The sequence below is a fragment of the Cervus canadensis genome, chromosome 13 (assembly GCF_019320065.1).
Source record: "Cervus canadensis isolate Bull #8, Minnesota chromosome 13, ASM1932006v1, whole genome shotgun sequence".
In the NCBI taxonomy this organism is placed as follows: Eukaryota; Metazoa; Chordata; class Mammalia; order Artiodactyla; family Cervidae; genus Cervus; species Cervus canadensis.
In genome coordinates this window covers 8,890,644-8,908,735 of record NC_057398.1, presented here as the reverse complement: position 1 = coordinate 8,908,735, position 18,092 = coordinate 8,890,644, and the positions used below count along the sequence as shown (strand labels likewise).

General features: G+C 40.3%; 1 protein-coding gene across 6 annotated transcripts in view; it reads left to right on the top strand.

The window, feature by feature from the left end:
* The window catches only part of LPGAT1 (lysophosphatidylglycerol acyltransferase 1), a 136,449-nt gene that overhangs the window by 49,849 nt on the left and 68,508 nt on the right, over window positions 1-18,092 (top strand). For 3 of the 6 annotated variants that reach the window (XM_043484700.1, XM_043484696.1, XM_043484701.1), the window contains exons 1-2: window positions 3,968-4,023; window positions 4,963-5,227. In XM_043484700.1, coding sequence (XP_043340635.1) covers window positions 4,990-5,227 — 238 coding nt within the window. In that variant the 5' untranslated portion in view covers window positions 3,968-4,023; window positions 4,963-4,989. Of the gene's footprint in view, window positions 1-3,378; window positions 3,590-3,967; window positions 4,024-4,962; window positions 5,228-18,092 lie in introns of those variants that run through there. The other 3 variants (XM_043484697.1, XM_043484698.1, XM_043484699.1) reach the window with 3 other exon arrangements.

Genomic DNA, 18,092 nt, shown 5'->3' with positions numbered 1-18,092 from the left:
GGGAGGTATTATATGTAGGGTAAGAGAATACAGACCCGGGCTTGATTCCTGGTTTGGGAAGATCCCGTAGAGGAGAGAATGGCAACCCACTCTAGTATTCTTGCCTGGAGAATCCCATGGACAGAGGAGCCTGGTGGGCTACAGTCCATGGGATTACAAAGAGTCAGACATGACTGAGTGACTAACACTTTCACTTTTCAAGAGAATACAAAACATATATCTTAAATGAAATATGAAATATAAGAAATAAATATAAGCATCATCTGAAATTGTTCCCTGAAGAAGCCAGCCCAAATTATCCACTGTAGGTACTGAATTGTCTGGAAGCTAAACACACTACTGTGGTCAAAAGTGTTAAAAAGATAAGCCCTTCAATCACTCTGGGCAATAAAACAGGGCATACCTACACCTGGAACACCATGTCGTGTTCTATATATTTAGCTTCAGGATAAGTCTAATGAAGTTGGAATCAGTCAAGAGGAGACCAGCTGAAATTATCAAGGTTAGAGTTTCCACATCCCTTCCATAAAGCTACTGTAAAGAATCTGTCTGCAATGCAGGAGACCTAAGTTCAATTCCTGGGTCAGGGAGATACCCTGGAGAAGGAAATGGCAACCCACTCCAGTATTCTTGCCTGGAGAATCCCATGGACAGAGGAGCCTGGCGGGCTACAGTCCACGGGGTCACAAGAGTCAGACATGACTTAGTGACTAAACCACCACCACCAAAGAGTAGAAAGAGGATGTTATGGGTGAATCTTGTCCTCCTAAAATTCATATATTGAAGTCATAACCTTCAGTACTTCTGAACCTGGCTGTATTTGGAGACAGGGTCTTTAAAGAGGTAATTAAATTAAATGGGGTCATTAGGGTGGGTGCTAATCCAACATAACTAGTATAAGGACTGGTGTCCTGGAAAGAAGAGAGTGGGACACAAGACAGACACCAGACACCTGCGCACACAGACAGAAGACTATGGTAATACACAGGAAGATGGTCATCCACAAGCCAAAGCGAGAGGCTTCAGAAGAAACAAACCCTGCCAACACCTCGATCTGTGATTTCCAGCCTCTGCAAGTGCTAGAAATAAATTTCTGTTGTTTAAGCTCCCCAGCCTGTGATATTTTGTATCGCAGCCCTAGCAAACTAGCCTAGTTGAGAACAGATATGATTGAATTATTTAAAATCATGAAAGGTCAAGAAAAGGTGATTATTTCAGGATACTTCTCGGTCAGAGTTTCTTAAAGCAAGATCTGCCTACTCTGCCTGCATCAGAACCACCTATGGTTTTTGTTTTTTGTTTTAAAGCAGGTTCTCCAGCTCCTCTGAACCTAGAGTATGAAAATTTTTCTGATATGAGATTCAAGAATCTCTCTTTTTGGTAGGCACCATAAGTGATGTTTCTGCACACTAAAGTTTGACACCTGCTGTGAAAGGTCCTCCCCAACCTCTGGCCCTTTTCTGGGCATGACTGATTGATACTAATTACATCTCAGCAAGTGCTGGTGTATCTGGAGCTCTGGCAGATGCTCTGTAATCCAAAAACCAGGTACAGATCACATTGTAGGTTATGTCTCCCCAGGTGTCAGCCAGCATTTGCCAGCATGTGGGGAATGCTGAATGGGATGGACCTAATGGAATCTTAGGGGAGTTTACTCTTGATTCTCAGAAGAAATATGTGTCTCACCTATCTTACCCACTTAGTAATACTATGACATATTTTAAACAATCAATAAACAGTATGTATATTATTTTTCTCATGAGATTTACTTTAAGATGCTATTACCTTGGCACCTAAATTCTCAAAGGAAACATTGATACAAAGAATAGAATGGTCATATTTAACTTGTCTATTGCTATTCATCACTTGAACTTATACAGAAAGATATCAGACATGGCCTGTGCCTTTTTATGCCCTGTACAGTTAGAATATAATATTGGTGAAATAAACAACATCTATAAATAAAAACAAATTAATAATAAATGGAAAGAAATCTAATCAACTATTCCAGCCAGGCCCTGTGCTTTCATATTTTCTCATCACCCAAGGGAATAGGAAATAATCTTTCACATGTCCCTAAGGTGAATTTTCTTTCCTTCACCTGTGAGCCAAAGAGGAGCAGAAGGACTGAGAGAAAGAAAGAGGCCATTGAGAGTTCAAAGCAAACACAGCGATAAACATTTTGTAGGAAGAGTAAGTGGCATTCTGATTTAAATATGGCAGTTCACCAGGAGCAGGGAAAAAAAAAAAAGTGCCCCCTCCTCAATTTACAAATGTAATTAAGGGATATAACAAGATTTTATACTTTTTTAAAAAAATACCGAAAATTAGTAGGCCGTATGTGGAGAAGGAAATTGCAACCCACTCCTGTATTCTTGCCTAGAGACTCCCGTAGACAGAGGAGCCTGGTGGGCTGCTGTCCATAGGGTCGCACAGAGTCGGACATGACTGAAGTGACTTAGCATGCATGCATGCATTGGAGAAGGAAGTGGCAACCCGCTCCAGTATTCTTGCCTGGAGAATCCCAGGGACCGAGGAGCCTGGTGGGCTGCCATCTTGGGTCGCACAGAGTCGGACAAGATTGAAGCGATTTAGCAGCAGCAGCAACAGTAGGCCATATGACAATGTGTAGGTGGGAAGGTCGTTGGGCTCTCTCTCTGTTTTTCTTCTGGTGGTCCAGCCTTTGCAACTACAGTATCTTGGGAATGACCCAGCCCTGTCCAGGGGTACCTATGGACACTAATTTTTGAGCACTCGTTCAATGACAGTCACCGCCTACCTGCTTTTCCCTCTTCGACTAACCAAATATTAGTGTCTCTGTGTAGACCACTCATTCCCACTGGATTCTTTTGGGGGGGGGGTGGTAGGGGGTAGGAGGATGGATGGGACATTGGAACTGTCATTAATGTTCCATGTGCTTTCCAGGAACAAGAGTTCTGGCACTTAACATGAATTGATTTTAAACTCTAGACCTTAATCCTCTGGAGAGAGTCAGAAGAAAAGCCGTGAGAGCAGCTGGGTTTCATTAGGAAAGAAAAGAGGGCATTCAGTCTTCGAGGAGGACAGTTTCCCAATCTGGGCAGTGATCGGGTTTGTCAAGAAGAGAGAGAGCCCTCACAATGAAAAACCGCTGTTTCGGCAGAAAAGCGGTTCTAAATCTGGACCATATCCTTCTCGTGTGGTGGAAGGGCTGGAGCTCGTTGCTAGATCTTTCCGAGCGGCCCTCTTCCTCGGTCCCGGGCTGAGCCAGGTCCCGGCCCAGGGACCGGGCGGGCCCCAAGGGCCTCGACCCACGGGCAGCGGGATCCCCGGCGGCGGCGGCGGCGGCGCGAGCGGGCGGGCGGACTACGGCCGCCGCGCCTTCATTAGAGGGCGCTCTGGGGGCGGCTCTGCAGCAGCGCCGACTCCCGCCGCTTCCTCCCCGCCGCCCCTCCCCGCCAGCCCGGCGAAACGCGGCCGGGCCCCGGGGACCGAGTCTCGGCGCCGCCGGGGGCCGGGTGCGGGCCGCGCCGCTCCTCCTTCCGCCGGCTATGCAGTCTTCCGGCTCCTCTGGCTCCCGCAGCCCCGGCCGGGGCCGGGCCGGCCCGAGGTGAGTCCGGGCTCGGCGGGCGCAGGCCCCGCGGCTGCCGCAAGCTGGGCCCCGGGGAGGCGCTGTGGGGTGGGTGGGGGGGAGGCGGGGAACGGGTGTCGTCGTCGCGTGGCCCGGGGAGGAGGCGGCGGCGGCGGCATGAGGGACGAGGGCGCGGTAGGCCCCAAGGAGGAGGCGGGGGCGCGGGGCATCCGCCCGCCTCCCTGGGACCCGCCCCGGTGACAGGTCCGGCCTCTGAGTCCCCGCCGTCCCCTCTGTCCGCAGGCAGCCGCGAGGGGAGTAGGGCGCCCTCGCGCCCGCTCGCGCCGCACCTCGGCCGCCGCCGCCGCGTCCATGACCGCGACCCCCCGGCCGAGGACACCCGCCGCCGCCGCCGCCGACCCCCGGCCCCGCCGGTCCCCGCGCTCTACCGCCCGCCGCCCGCGCCAGCTGAGGTGAGCCCGGCGCGCGGGCCGAGACCTCCGGCCCCGACCCCTCCCACACCTCGGACCCCGCGGCCGGCCCCAGCCGCCCCCCTGACTGAAGCGCCGCGGTCGCCTCTTCCCCGCTTCTTTCATCATCCCCGGCTCCCCTGCGCTCCGGCCGCGGACGGGGCTCGTCATCCCGGGCTCTGCGCCTCCTGCAGCCGCCGCCGCCGCTGCTCCCCTCCCCCTACTCCCGTTCTTCCTCCTTTTCGCCTTATTATCGCCCACTTTCTTCCTCTCACCCGCTCACCCTTTTGCCCGCTTTTCTGGTTCCCCTCCTTTCCCCCTACCCTCCTCCACACACCTAAGAAAAAAGGAACGCCAGACCAGATTTGCGGCAAATGAACCATTTTAGCGTAACTCTTTTTTTTTTTCCCGCTAATGCGAGAGACCGTTTTAAAGGATGAATCAGTGCGGAAGGGTGGTGGTGAGGGTCCCGATCTGCATCGAGAGGTGCCCGCCTCAGCCTTCTCTTCACTCCTGTCAGTTAGGGAGCTGCCGAAGGCGTGTGAGGCAGGTCGCTGTGCTGCTTCTTCCTCAAAGTCCAACGGAACACTGCAGTGACACGCGGTTGCGGGCCGGCCGCTGAGGAGTTGGTGGGAATAGTGTTATCATTTGCTAAATATATTATGACATAGCCTGTGCCTCCGTGAACAGCTCCCTTGACCTTGTGGGGCTCCTCCTCCGCTGGCTGTCCGTCCCCCTCTGGAATTTCCCGGACGGATCGCTGAGGTACTACAGCGTGGGGGAAAAGCTTTAGATCCTCGATTTTTTTTTTTTTTTTTCTTTTCTTTCTTTTCTTTTTTTTTTTCCCATTTGTTTTTGTGCCGGAGGTGATTTCTTTATTAGTGACTGTCTAGATGTGTTCACTCCGTTTTCCTTTTTAAATGAATTTTCTTTTCACCTCAGCAAGACGGGAGAGACTTCGATGTGAGAATGGCTGTGACTCTGGAAGAAGCTCCGTGGCTGGGCTGGATCTTGGTGAAAGCCCTGATGAGGTTTGCCTTCATGGTCGCCAACAACCTGGTTGCGATTCCATCCTACGTCTGCTATATAATCGTGCTTCTGCCCCTTCGACTGCTGGACAGCAAGCGGTTCTGGTACCTTGAAGGAATGATGTACAAATGGCTTTTAGGAATGGTGGCTTCTTGGGGATGGTATGCTGGATATACAGGTAAGAGCATGAGCAGTTTTTAAGATGCATATTTAAAAATGTGTAATGTTTGCCTTAAATCAGGAGCCATGTTTTAAATGTATATTACACTTCAAGTTGAAGATGCTTTGACTATTGTAAACACAGAGAACAATTCTATTGAGTTTTTTTTTTTAAAGAATCCTAATTGAGAAAGGATATTTTCAGAAGTATAATTTCATAATTATATATTGATAAATTCCTTAAATAATGGCTTTTAATGATTGACATGTACTAAAACCCACCAGTGTAAGCTGTCCTAGAAGAGTAGGAGTGAGTTTTATAGGACTTCAGAAGTTATAAAATGAAGAGGTATGATGTTTAGCTCATAATCATTGGGCATTAAGAAAAAGTACTGAGCCATATTTGTGCTAAGATAGTTTAATAAAAGTTGTTCATTTAATGGTGTGTTGTACTTGTGTTCACATTTGAAGCCAAGCAAAGGGTGGCTTTTTTTCTGTTATGTATGTTTCCTTTGTTTACTAGAATCTATATCTTATCTGATAATTCTATATTAGAATATTAAATGTAAGAAATTAAGTTTTATCCCTGTTAAGCTAATGTATCTTCAGAGTGTCTTTTAATAGATTTTTATTTCTGCAAGAGTAATGCTATTCTAAAGCAAACTTTTAAAGAACTGAATGAGAAGCAGTGTTTATTTTCTGCTCATAAGCCTTACATACTTTGAGAACTTGTGCCCCGGTTGTGAAAATTGTGTACTATTATATTTATTTGACATTTCCCCTCTAAAAAGTAGGATAATGAAAAAAGCATTGAGGTTTCTGGCCCTTGTCTTGGACATTGAGGCTTTATCATAGAATTTTATAACTGATAAGCTCCTTAGAGATAGTGCCACAGATGCTGCGGTCAGTGGAGTCTGTAGCTCATATCTTGGAAGAGTGAGCAGGGTACTTTTAGGGTTGAACAGCATCGCAGAGCCCCACTTAAAATTTTCTGTCTCCCTCTTTCCTGCCCAGGCGACATCTGCAGATTTTATGTACACACACAAGGGCACTGACAGCACACAGCCTTTATGGAGTCTGACTGTCTCTTGCCAGGTTAGAGTGCTCTTAGTTGCCCCAGATGAAGCCTTTTCTCCTTCTGGCAATGCCTTTTATTATTCTGCAAGACCCGAAGCCCTGGGGATAGTATATGCATTGCTTCTTTGCTATGTGTCTTGTTGAGATTCCAGTGGTCTTTAGATATGGTAGGTGAACTTCCGGTCCTCTCTGGGGGGACCTGGTGGTAGCAGCAGTAGCAGGAGAGAAAAGAAAACAAAGTGAAAATGAAGTTTTTGTCTATGGTGCTGAATTTTTACCTGTGCTGCACTGCTGTCATAGAATCGCTTTGCTCTGTAGAGTCTGAGCTTCCCCCAATATGCTATGCGGTACTAGTGGTTTGTTCTTTGCACAGTATACTTAAGTTTGCTTGTTTTAAATGAACTCATAGTATTTCTAGATATAAGTTCTAGAAGTTCATTCTACTTAAAAATAATGAAATTATTGAAACATTTGTGCCTGTGTGTGTGTGTGTGTGTGTAATATTTGTGTGTAAGTGTTACATGATCAGAAGCTGGAAAAAAATAATTTGGCATTGACCTTGAGATTGTAAGGAGTGCAGTGGTGCTGACTGAAGTTAAAGTTAATTATGCTATGGCTACAGCAAGGCTGCAGTATATTTTTAAGCATATTTTCTTGGAGTGTCTCTTCCTTGCTGCCTATAAAACCACGCAGTTTCTTTGGCCACCTGCTTGGAAGGTGGTCTTGGCATGCTCTGCATATTTTAATCTCTCTGAAGCATCTGTTTTCCTTAAAGGTACTGCTTTTTGACTATTTGATTGGTTTGTCTCATTTAAATATAGAATATCTTGATGTGCATTTTAAATAGTCTTCCTATAGGCAGACTACTTCTCAAGAGTCTGGTCATAACAGAACACAGACAAGGTCAAACAAATGTAGAAATGACTTTTGTTGAAAGCCACAACTGGGTCTAAAGAAGCAAACATAGCAGGGGTTGATGAGCAGATATACCCACAAGGAGGTTGTGTTGGGCTTTGTTTGGATTATGTTTCATTTCTTACCTTTGTATCAAGGAGAGGGTGGGCCTGAGTTTTTTTCCCCCCTTCCCCTTTCCCTGTTTTTAAGTTTCACACATGGAAAATTGAGCATTGCCAAAGCAGTGCTGCTCAGCATATCTAGTATGTTTATGTTTCAGAATAAAAATTGCCAGACTTTGGTGAAAAACCACTTCTAAGGAAACCTTAAATGTTAATTAGCTAACTATTAACTAGGAAACTGAAAATTAAATATTGGTATGAGCGACTGAACTGAACTGAACTGATAGAATATCAAATTTTCATGTTGTGACATTCAGTCTAAGGTAAGTGAATTACTCAGCTTTGTTGCTGAAGACTTATGTGGATTATATAATCTACACTGCCCCATATAGTAGCTGCCAGCCATATTTGACTATTTAAATTAATTAAAATGAAATAAATTTAAAACTCAGTTTCTCATTCACACCAACCACATTCCAAGTGCTCAGTACTAGGTAGCTAGTGGCTACTGTAGTAGACAGTGGAGATAATAGAACATTGCCATCATCACAGGAAGTTCTGTTGAATAGAGCTGATAAATAGTAGGTGTGACTTTTTCCTATTTCTTAGAAAAAGTGCATTTTATCTTTATAAAAGAATGTTTTTCTCAATATAATTCTAAACAGATTTCTTTTGGGGAAGACAGGAAGATTTATTAAAGTTTTATAACATTGTCCTTTAATTTGAGGCAAATACCACACAAAAAATGAGCCCTTTAAACTCAAACACCTTCTTGGATAGAGAATGGTGAGACTAGTTAAGTCTAAGAACTTAACTAGATGTTCTTGTACTTGATTTGTTTTCTCAGAGCCGGAGTACTATCTGTGAACCCAGAAGAGGGAAAAGGATTTTCTGGTCTCTCTGCCCATTTCTGATTTTACATTTTCTGTTCAGGGGAACACTTTTCTTGAAAGAACTCTGAGGACACTGGGGTTTCTTCATCTCTAGTTTGCTACTAGGTAGTGATGATTGTTGTGATCACATTTCTTTCAATGGCAAGTGCTGTCCAAGCCTCTCATGTTGCGGGAAAGTTGTATACTGCCTTGTTCTCTTATTTCAAAAGCAAACCAAAAGACCTACTCCTTAATGATTCACATCTACCTGCTTTATTCAGAGCCAGGATAAATCAGCATACTCCCTCGTCTTCAGTTTACGTGAAGATTGGCAAATCTCAATGAGATATTCCTTTGAAATAATATGTTTATTTAAAATAGATTATTATGATTTTTATTCTCTTCTTTTAATAAATACATTGTTCCCCACCCAAACACATCTAATTAAAGCCTCTTACACAAAATCCTTTAAAAAATATTCACTGTAATTAGAAGCTCCAAAATTTCTTATGCAGGATGAGGGGAGTCTTTTGGGCCACAGTCTGGCTGGAAGAGAGCGAAGTGCCAGGAGACTTAGCACCAAGTTATCTTTGCTTCACAATCCTCGTTTCCCTTGGATTGGGTATTTACTTGGGATGGCTGATGGGGATTAGGTTTAGCTTCCTCCCACTCCCCAGGGGACAGCTGTCATGGCTCCATGTTAGTCTTTGGGGGGATATTTGATTATTTGATAGTGTTCTACAATTTTTGCTGGGATATTCATTGTGTGAGGAAAATTATTTATTATGAATTTTGTCTGCCTGACATTTAAGAGTTTTAATCTAGCGTAGGATTTTTCCACCTTTGAGCTGTATACCTATTTAATGTGTCAGGATGAACATTAAAAAAAAGACGTGAAATAGAAAAGATCAGAAGTATGTGTATTTGTACTGGGTGGGTGGCTGTTGTTAGTCACTCAGTCATGTCTGACTCTTTGTGACCCCGTGGATGGTAGCCCGCCAGGCTCCTCTGTCCATGGGATTCTCCAGGCAAGAATACTGGAGTGAGTCACAGTGCTACAGATTTCATTTTTTTTTTTTTTTTGCTGTGAGCCCTGTCAGCATTTGAAAGACATTCTTCTGGTGGAAAGAGAACTGCAATTTAGAATTCTGAGAGTCAGCTGTCTTGATCTAGCTTTAACTTTAACATCGCTACCTAACTAGTCGGAGGGAGAGCCTTCCCTGCTCTGTGCCCGGTGGCTGTGAGCTACCTATAGACAGAGAGGTAGTGTTCTTTATACCCCTAGAACCCAGTTCATTGCCTGATGCTCACAGGGTGCTCTATAAGTGTTCTAAGTTTCTGTTTTTCTTTTTCAATGAATCCCTTCTTTCATTCTTAGTCCTAGCTGACCTTCCATTACCTCCCAACCCCCGCCCTTGAAAGCGTGGCATCTTAATCACTGGACCGCCAGGGAAGTCCGCCTCCTACCTTCCTAATTTTGATATCAGAACTTTCAGGAAGGTAGGCAGCTAAGGCAGCTCAGTCTGTTATCAAGATCATTGCAATCCACAGAATATAAACCCTGAACTGGATCATGTTTTTCATACACATGTACGGACACACACACACTGACTACAATACCACATTCATTAATTTAACACACCTTAATTGAGCTTCTAGTTTGTGTGGGAACAGGTGCGTAAGACATAAATTATGACTTTAAGTCGTTCACAGCAGCTTTGGTCAGAAAGACAGTGAGTGCCACTAACAATGAACACATCCTGGTATAAGGCTTAATGGAGTTTTACCACGGGATGAAAGAGGAAGGGCTGCTGATCTTGCCCCAGAGGTAGGTGGTAGCCAAGAGGAAATAGGGAATTTAGGATAGGAGCAACTTTACATTCTTTTTTTATCATAGGGAAATATTTGTCTGTGGGGCTAATTCTATCATCAGCAATTATAATAGATTTAAAAGATTTGAATAATGCATCAGTTTGAAATTTGCATCTCTATGATGATAATATTAGCTAACATTTATTGCAATGTAAGCCAAGAAGTGTTTGTTGAGTTTCAGTCATTTGATGCTCAGAGCAGTCTTATCAAGTTGGTACTATTATTATCCTCTCCTTTTGTTATTGATATTGAAATTGAAACACAGATTTCACAATTACTTCCTCATATGCATTAACTGAGTTGATGCTGCCACGAGTGTATTTTTGTATTTATAGAGCCATTATTGACCTTTATATTATATTTTTAGAATGTTTCTTAATTTTTTTACTACCCATACTTTTGTTTCTGAGGCCTGAAATCTCTTTTTGAAACTACAGATTTTTAGCTTCTGAAAGCAATCTGATGGCTGTGGATTTCTGCAAGAGGTTAAAAAAATTGTCGCTTCAACAGAATTATTTTTAATAAATAAATTGCATAAAATTCCACTTCCTTAAGATTCAGAAAACAACTCAACTGAAATTTTAGTTTTTAAGTGCTAGATAGTAGATTGTCATCAGGATGAGGAGGTATTACAATGACGTTAGATCAACAGCCGATCTTGACGTAAATACAGGTGAGGAGTGCTCAGTAAAGTATTTTGATTTTTATGTGGAAAAATTTTTATATACCATTAACTCAGCAATTTGATATCTAGTATTACTTCAAAGATTGTATATTTGTATATAATTGAGTAATTATTATATAGTTTTAAGATATATATATGGTATATTTAATCATGTATACATACCCTATATATATATATTGTTACAGAAGCACATGAAACATTATTTGCAGTTCTTGTAGAAGATAAGACCTCAGATTCTGGAATCAAAAAGAGCTGGAATAAAAAAATTCCTACTTTCTTTTTGTTTACATTTGCTTTGTATATCTTTGCCCATCCTTTTGTTTTCTAACCATTTAAATTACTTTGATTTACATGTATCTTTCAATCAGCATGAAGATAGGTTTTGCTCTATGAGTCAGTTTGAAAATCTCTTTCAACATGAGTTGAATCCATTTATATTTATTGATATGTCAGACTTTTTTTCTGGGGTATGTCATTGTATTTTATATTTTCTGTTGTAAAATATATAAATGTTAAGTCTTTCACTGTGCAGTCTTCCCTTGCTTTCTTGTTTTTTTTTTTTGCTTTCTTGTTCTTTTGATATTTAGGAAGGTTTGTGTTTTTGTCTTATTAGTTGCTTTATATGATATTTTTCTATTACAGTTCACAGTAACTTAGTTTTCTTCTATGAAAAAAGGTAAGTCTTTTAAAATATTCTCTTCTCTCTTCCTCTTTCTCTTCTCTATCACCCAATTTTAGTCAATAGTGAATAGTATTTATTCACTATTGTATTTACATTTGCACTGTTATGTATGCTTTTACTTATGCTACTTGATTTGTAAGCTTTAAGGCTATCTGTTGACTCCCAGCTGTTACATCAAGGTAATGAGTCAGCTTATTATACTTCCTGCTCACTTTCTCCCGTCACCTAATTTTTGTTATTTGAATTTATACATTATTATAGACTATAATGTTTGTGTTCTGTTTTATCACCTTTATCTCTTCCTCTTTTAGTCCTAATTTTTCAGTTAAATATGTGTAATGCTCACCCAGACACTTTTGCAGAAGTTTTTCCTAGTTGGTTAAAGTTTGTCATCTGGTAGTTTCTTAGTAACAAATCATGAAAACAGAGAGGAATATTATTCTAACAACATTTTCAGAACTTCTTTTTGTTGCCTTACACTTAGGATGGCTTAGCAGATAATAAAGTCCTTGGCTCACTCCTTGTTTCCTTGAGCATCTTACAGGTTTGTTCAGTGTCTTCTGGCATTAAACGTTGCTGTGTAGATGTGTGAAGCCAACTTGAATTTTTTCCCATTATTAATGATTTGATCTTTTTGCCTATTGGCCCAATGAATTCTGTCTCTAATATTTAGTATTACCGACTCGATGGGCATGAGTTTGAGTAAACTCCGGGAGTTTGTGATGGACAGGGAGGCCTGGCATGCTGCGATTCATGGGGTCACAAAGAGTCGGACACGACTGAGTGACTGAACTGAACTGAACTGAACTGAATATTTAGTAATTTTACTAGGATATGCTGGTGTAGGATACGTTGGCACATGTATGCTCTTTTAATATGTAGACTCAGATCTATTTTTATTCAGGAAAGTTTTCTTTAATCACATCTTTAAATGTTTGTTTTGTTTGATTATTTTTGTTTTCTTTCTTAGTGACCCTAATTATGTCTGTTGGATCTCCCTTTTTATATCTTTTCTGTTTATTATTTTCCTCTGATCCTTTTAAACACTTTTTCATTTGTTTCTATCTTTAATGTCTCTGACTGTGTCTTCTGCAGTGTCTCTTTTCTGTGTTCTCCTTCCAGTTTCTTCATGTCTGTGATACTTTTGTTTATTCTTCTGTTTCTGCCTTGAGTTCTGATAGTTTATGCTTCTTTTGTTCCTGTTGTCTAGTCAGTTCTTCCTTGAGTTCTTATTATACTGGAGTGACTTCATTGATTACTTTCTTAATTTCGTGCAAGAGTATGTAGTTACAGTTTTTATTTTCTCTGTTGTAATGTTTTTCTAGCAGTATTCTTTGACAGTTGGTATGTTATGCTGCTCATTTCTACTGTTTTTCTTACAGTATCTCCAAGTCATTGCTGTGCCAGTTTCCCTTTGGTTTCCTGTGATTTAGTGAACTGGATTTTCCCTATTCAGTTATTTGTAGGAGGTTATGGGTGGGACCAGAGTAGGTTTCCAGATTTCAGAGGTAGTTTTTTCTTTTTTTTCTTTTTTTAACATATGAAGCCTGATTGTGTTCTCTGTGGTGCCACAAATCCTCTGTCTCTCCAAACCAGACTAAGTCCAGGAGGCTTTTTGCCACCGCAGCATGCCAGCATAAATCCCTCTTCTTAAGGATGTGCATTTTCACGTTGCTTTCTGAGATCTGCCATTTTGGAGCCCTCTTCATCACATGCCACACATTCTGTCTGTCTCTGCTGTCCACTTCCAGTATAGATTCTGTCTCATGTCAGCTTGGTTTGACCTCAGCTGGATCTCATGTATTGTGGAATTTTTATATTTTTGTTTTTCTCCTGTACTTCCAGGAAAAGAGTTTTGTGAGGTTCTCTTTTTCTCTTTCTCCTTGTTGCTATGTATATTTTCTAGAAGATTCACACCTATAACTCTACAGTGTTCATGCCAATGTAAGATTTTTATTCAACTATGTAATTATAATGCAGGCAACTCTATGTCCATTTAAATGTACTACTAGTTGATTATTATAAAGTGGAGACTAGTTTTGCTACATATTTGAGTTCCTTTCTTTCTGTCCAAAAGCAAGACGTAGCCTCCCCATTTTTTTTTTCCCCTCCCAAACTGTTCTGGATTTTGGTTCTCAAACTGTTTTGTTTCTTGAAATACTTATCACTGGAGTATATAGAAGATAAATACTGTTTCCACTTGACTACAGAAAGAAAATGTCACTAAAATGAATGGAAGAAGTGATTTATCCTTGATATTTGAGTAAGGAAGATGAATGAAATGAAACATTAATACTATACTCTAGGATCTGTTCTATTGAACTTTGAAAACTGTAAAGGTGATTAGTGCTACCAAATTTTGATAAACATATTTATAGTATATTATAATATTAAATATATTAAGTATATATAATATATATTAGTTATATAAAAAGTATATTATCTGTATTAAATATATATGTATATTTATAGTTTGAAAATGTCAGTCACTCAGTCATGTCCGACTCTTTGCAACCCCATGGATTGTAGCCCACCAAGCTCTTCTGTCCATGGAATTCTCCAGGCAGGAATACTGGAGTAGGTAGCCATTCCCTTCTCCAGGGGATCTTCCCAATCCAGGGATCAAACCCAGGTCTCCTGCATTGCAGGCAGATTTTTTTACAATCTGAACCCAGGGAAGCCCATATTTATAGTTTATCTTTTATAAACTAGTTTCAAGAGTTTCTTTTCAGAGTTTGCAAACTAGTGGCCATATTCAGCAGCCAGTGGGACTTTATTTGATCTTTGCAGTTTTTCAATTTTTTTAATTAGTTGGCAACATTTCAAAATTAGGGGGTTTTCCCAAAACATGAAAGATGAAACCAAGGTTTCCAGCTCTTGAGAAATGAGAAATCTGACTCCGTTGGGGCCTCACATCTGTCAGCAGTTTGCTGGAGTTGAGTGATGGCTGTCTCCTTTAGATGGTCCTGTGCTCTCCTGTTTACCCAAGACCCCAGCCCTTCCTTGTCCTCCTCGGGACCTGCTTTGCTCACTTACATTACTGCCTGGACCCCAGAGGCTTAAATGATATCCATTAAAAAATACTCCAGTAACAATTACTAGACTATTTCTGCTGGGAATGTGATAGTTTTGCATTTATGGCCTTTAACAATGCCTGCATCCTAATGAGTTGTACCATTAACTTAGTGAAAGTTAGTTAGTGACCTCAGGCTCTGATTTCATGCAGCAGAGGCATGTGATGAAAACTGCAAAATGAAATGCCATTAGTAAGAACTGTAGTCACAGGTTTTTCAAGTTTCATGTACCATATTACTTGTCTAATGAAATGTTTCCTGTTATTTGTGCTTCAGTAATAGGTAGAATGTCTCATTTCTTCTTTTTAATATAGTCGTGGAAAACCTAGATGATTAAAAATTGGTAATTTTTTTTTGCTTTTCATATTTGAATATGAAAAACAGAGCAAGTCTAGTTGATTTGTTTCTTTAAATTATACTGTAGATAATTTAAAAATAGTGTTATAAAAAGCATGCATAAATTTTAGTTATAAGATTATACTTTTTCTTAAGTCTGTTAGATTTGATCAAGTTTTGCTAGTAACACCTTTCCCCCCCAATTTTTTATTACTCATTAAACTTTAAGAAACCATTATGAGTCAAGTATATAAATATGTTTTACATATGCTATTAGGAGTATGCATTGTTTGACACTTTTAAGGGATAAAACATCTGTAAATTTAAACACATCAGGATGTTTCTGAATCATCAAAGATTTATGATCAATAGAGCTTTTGTTGTTGTTCAGTCACTATATGATAAGAATATATATGTATATGTAAATATATAAAAATTGAGATAGAACTCACATACCATAAATTTTGCTATATTTGCATGTACAATTTAATGGGTCTTACTAAAGTCACAAGATTGTACAGCCATGAGCACTGACTAATCCTAAGACATTTCATCACACCCAAAAGAAACCCCAAACCATTTAGTCTTCACTCTCCATTTCGCCTCCCTTCAAGTCCTGGCAACCACTATTCTCTATTCTGTCTGTATGGATTTGCCTATTCTGGACTTTCATACAAATGGAATTGTACAATATGTACTCTTATGTGTCTGGCTTCTTTCACATAACATAGTGTTTTCTAGGTTCATCCATATTATAATGTGTTAGAACTTTATTCCTTTGTATGTCTGAATAATACTCCATTGTGTAGACAGATCACATTTCATTTATATATTTATCAGTTGATGCACATTTGGGTTGTTTCCACATGTTGGCTATTGTAAATAATGCTTCCAAAAACTTTCATGTATGAGTTTTGGGGTGAATATATGTTTTCAGTTCTCTTGGACCTAGGAGTCCAATTGCCAGGTCATAAAATAATTCTGTGTTTAACTTTTTGAGGAACTACTAACTATTTTCCATAGCAGTTGTCGCGTTGTGCATTCTTACCAGCAGGGTAGAAGAGTTCCAGTTTCTCCATATCCTCACTAATACTTTCTATTATCTGGGGTTTTGTTTTTGTTGTTTTCGTTTGTCCATCCTAATGGATGTGAAGTAATAGCTCATTGTGGTATAGATTTCCATGTTCCTAATGACTAATGGTGTTGAGCTTCTTTGCATATGCTTAATTAGCCAGTTTTATATCTTTGGAGAAATGTCTGTTCAAATGCTTTGCCCATTTTTAAATTGAATTATTTGTCTTCTTAGTATTGAGTTATAAGGTTTTTCTGTGTTTTATATACTACACTGTATCTGTTTTTCCATTGGTTACTTGTGTTTTTGGTGTCATCTAAGAAACCACTGCCTAATCCAAGGTCATGAAGGTTTACACCTATGGGTGTTTTGTTTTGTTTTTTCCTTCGTTTTTCTTTTTTTTTTTTTTGGTCCCTCTGTGTGGCATGCAGGATCTTAGTTCCCTAACCAGGGATCAAACCCATGCCCTCTTCATTGGAAGCATAGAGTCTTAACCTCTGGACTGCCAAGGAAGTCCTATGTTTTAAGAGTTTAGATTTTATACTTAAGTTTTTGATCCATTTTGAGTTAATTTTTCTAGGTAGTATAAGGTAGGGGTTCATACTTCATTCTTTTGCATATGGAGGATATCTAGTTGTTCTAGCATTGTTTGTTGAAAAGACTGTTCTTTCCATATTGAATGATCTTGGCACCATTGTTGAGTATCCATTTGGACATATGGGTTTATTTCTGGGCTCTCAGTTCTGTCCTTGTTCCAGTATCACACTTTTCTTTATTACTGTAGTTTTGAACTAAATTTCACATTTTAAGTATATTTTGCTGTATTTCAATACTTTAAAAATTCATGATCCATTTTGTTACATACAATAACTTCAATAATCATGCTAGTTCACTAATCAGAAATCCTAAAATTGTTTTGGATTTAAAAGTGTTTACTGAATACCGTGTTTTTCAAGAACTAAAATTTATAATTGGGTTAAATCACCCATTTTTACCTCTGTGTTGAGGAAATGCTTACAAGTTACATATTTCACTAGGAGTTGTCTTAGAAATAATGTGATTAGAATTAACAATATTTCTTTCCTGTTTGCTCTGTCAAGAAAGTAGAGCCTCTGTTGTAGAAATATCTTGTGTAATTGATCAATCAAATGCTTATTGTCTACTGCCAGTTAGCAAAGTTATTGATTTATATAATACTGTGCTGAAGTGTGTAATTTAGATTAATTTCTACCCAAAGGATTTTTGGCATAGTTTCTAGTTTGATGGATGGTTTTGAGTTTGCTCTGAACTATGGGAGTAAACTCCAGGAGTTGGTGATGGACAGGGAGGCCTGGTGTGCTGTGATTCATGGGGTCGCAAAGAGTCGGACACGACTGAGCGACTGAACTGAACTGAACTGACTGACTGACTGATGGGTCCAAAATGCTTTTGCAAAAAATTTTCTGAAAAACAGTGTTCAGTATGCACATTTTCCCCAATGTGCTGGTTCTACTTTTTAAAGTTAATTAAAGTTATTGCAGAGAAGAAAATTAACTAGAAGCTACATTGACGTTAAAAATGGATGTATAAAATGGATTATATGGATCAGGAAAAAGGGTGTCGTTTGGAATGAGTTGTAGGCTCTTTTTTACGTGTGGGATTGTTGTTGTTGTTCAATCACTAAGTCTGACTCTTTGACCCCATGGACTGCAGCACACCAGGCTTTCCTGTCCTTCACTGTCTCCTGGAGTTTGCTCCAACTCATGTCCATTGAGAAAGTGATGTCATCCAACCATCTCATCCTCTGTCACCTCCTTCTCTGCCTGCCCTCAATGTTGCCCAGCATCAGGGTCTTTTCCAGTGAGTCGGCTGGCTCTTCACAGCAGGTGGCCTGAATATTAGCACTTCAGCCTAAGCGTCAGTCCTTCCAATAAATATTCAGGGTTGAATTCCTTTAGGATTGACTGGTTTGATCGCCTTGCTGGCCAAGGGACTCTCAAGAGTCTTCTCCAACACCGTCCTTCAAAAGCATCAATTCTTTGACACTCAGCCTTCTTTATGGTCCATCTCTCACATCCATACATGACAACTGGAAAAACCATAGCTATACAGACCTTTGTGGGTAAACTAATATCTCTGCTTTTTAATACACTGTCTAGATTTGTCATAACTTTCCTTTCAAGGAGCAAGCATCTTTTAATTTCATGATTGCAGTCACC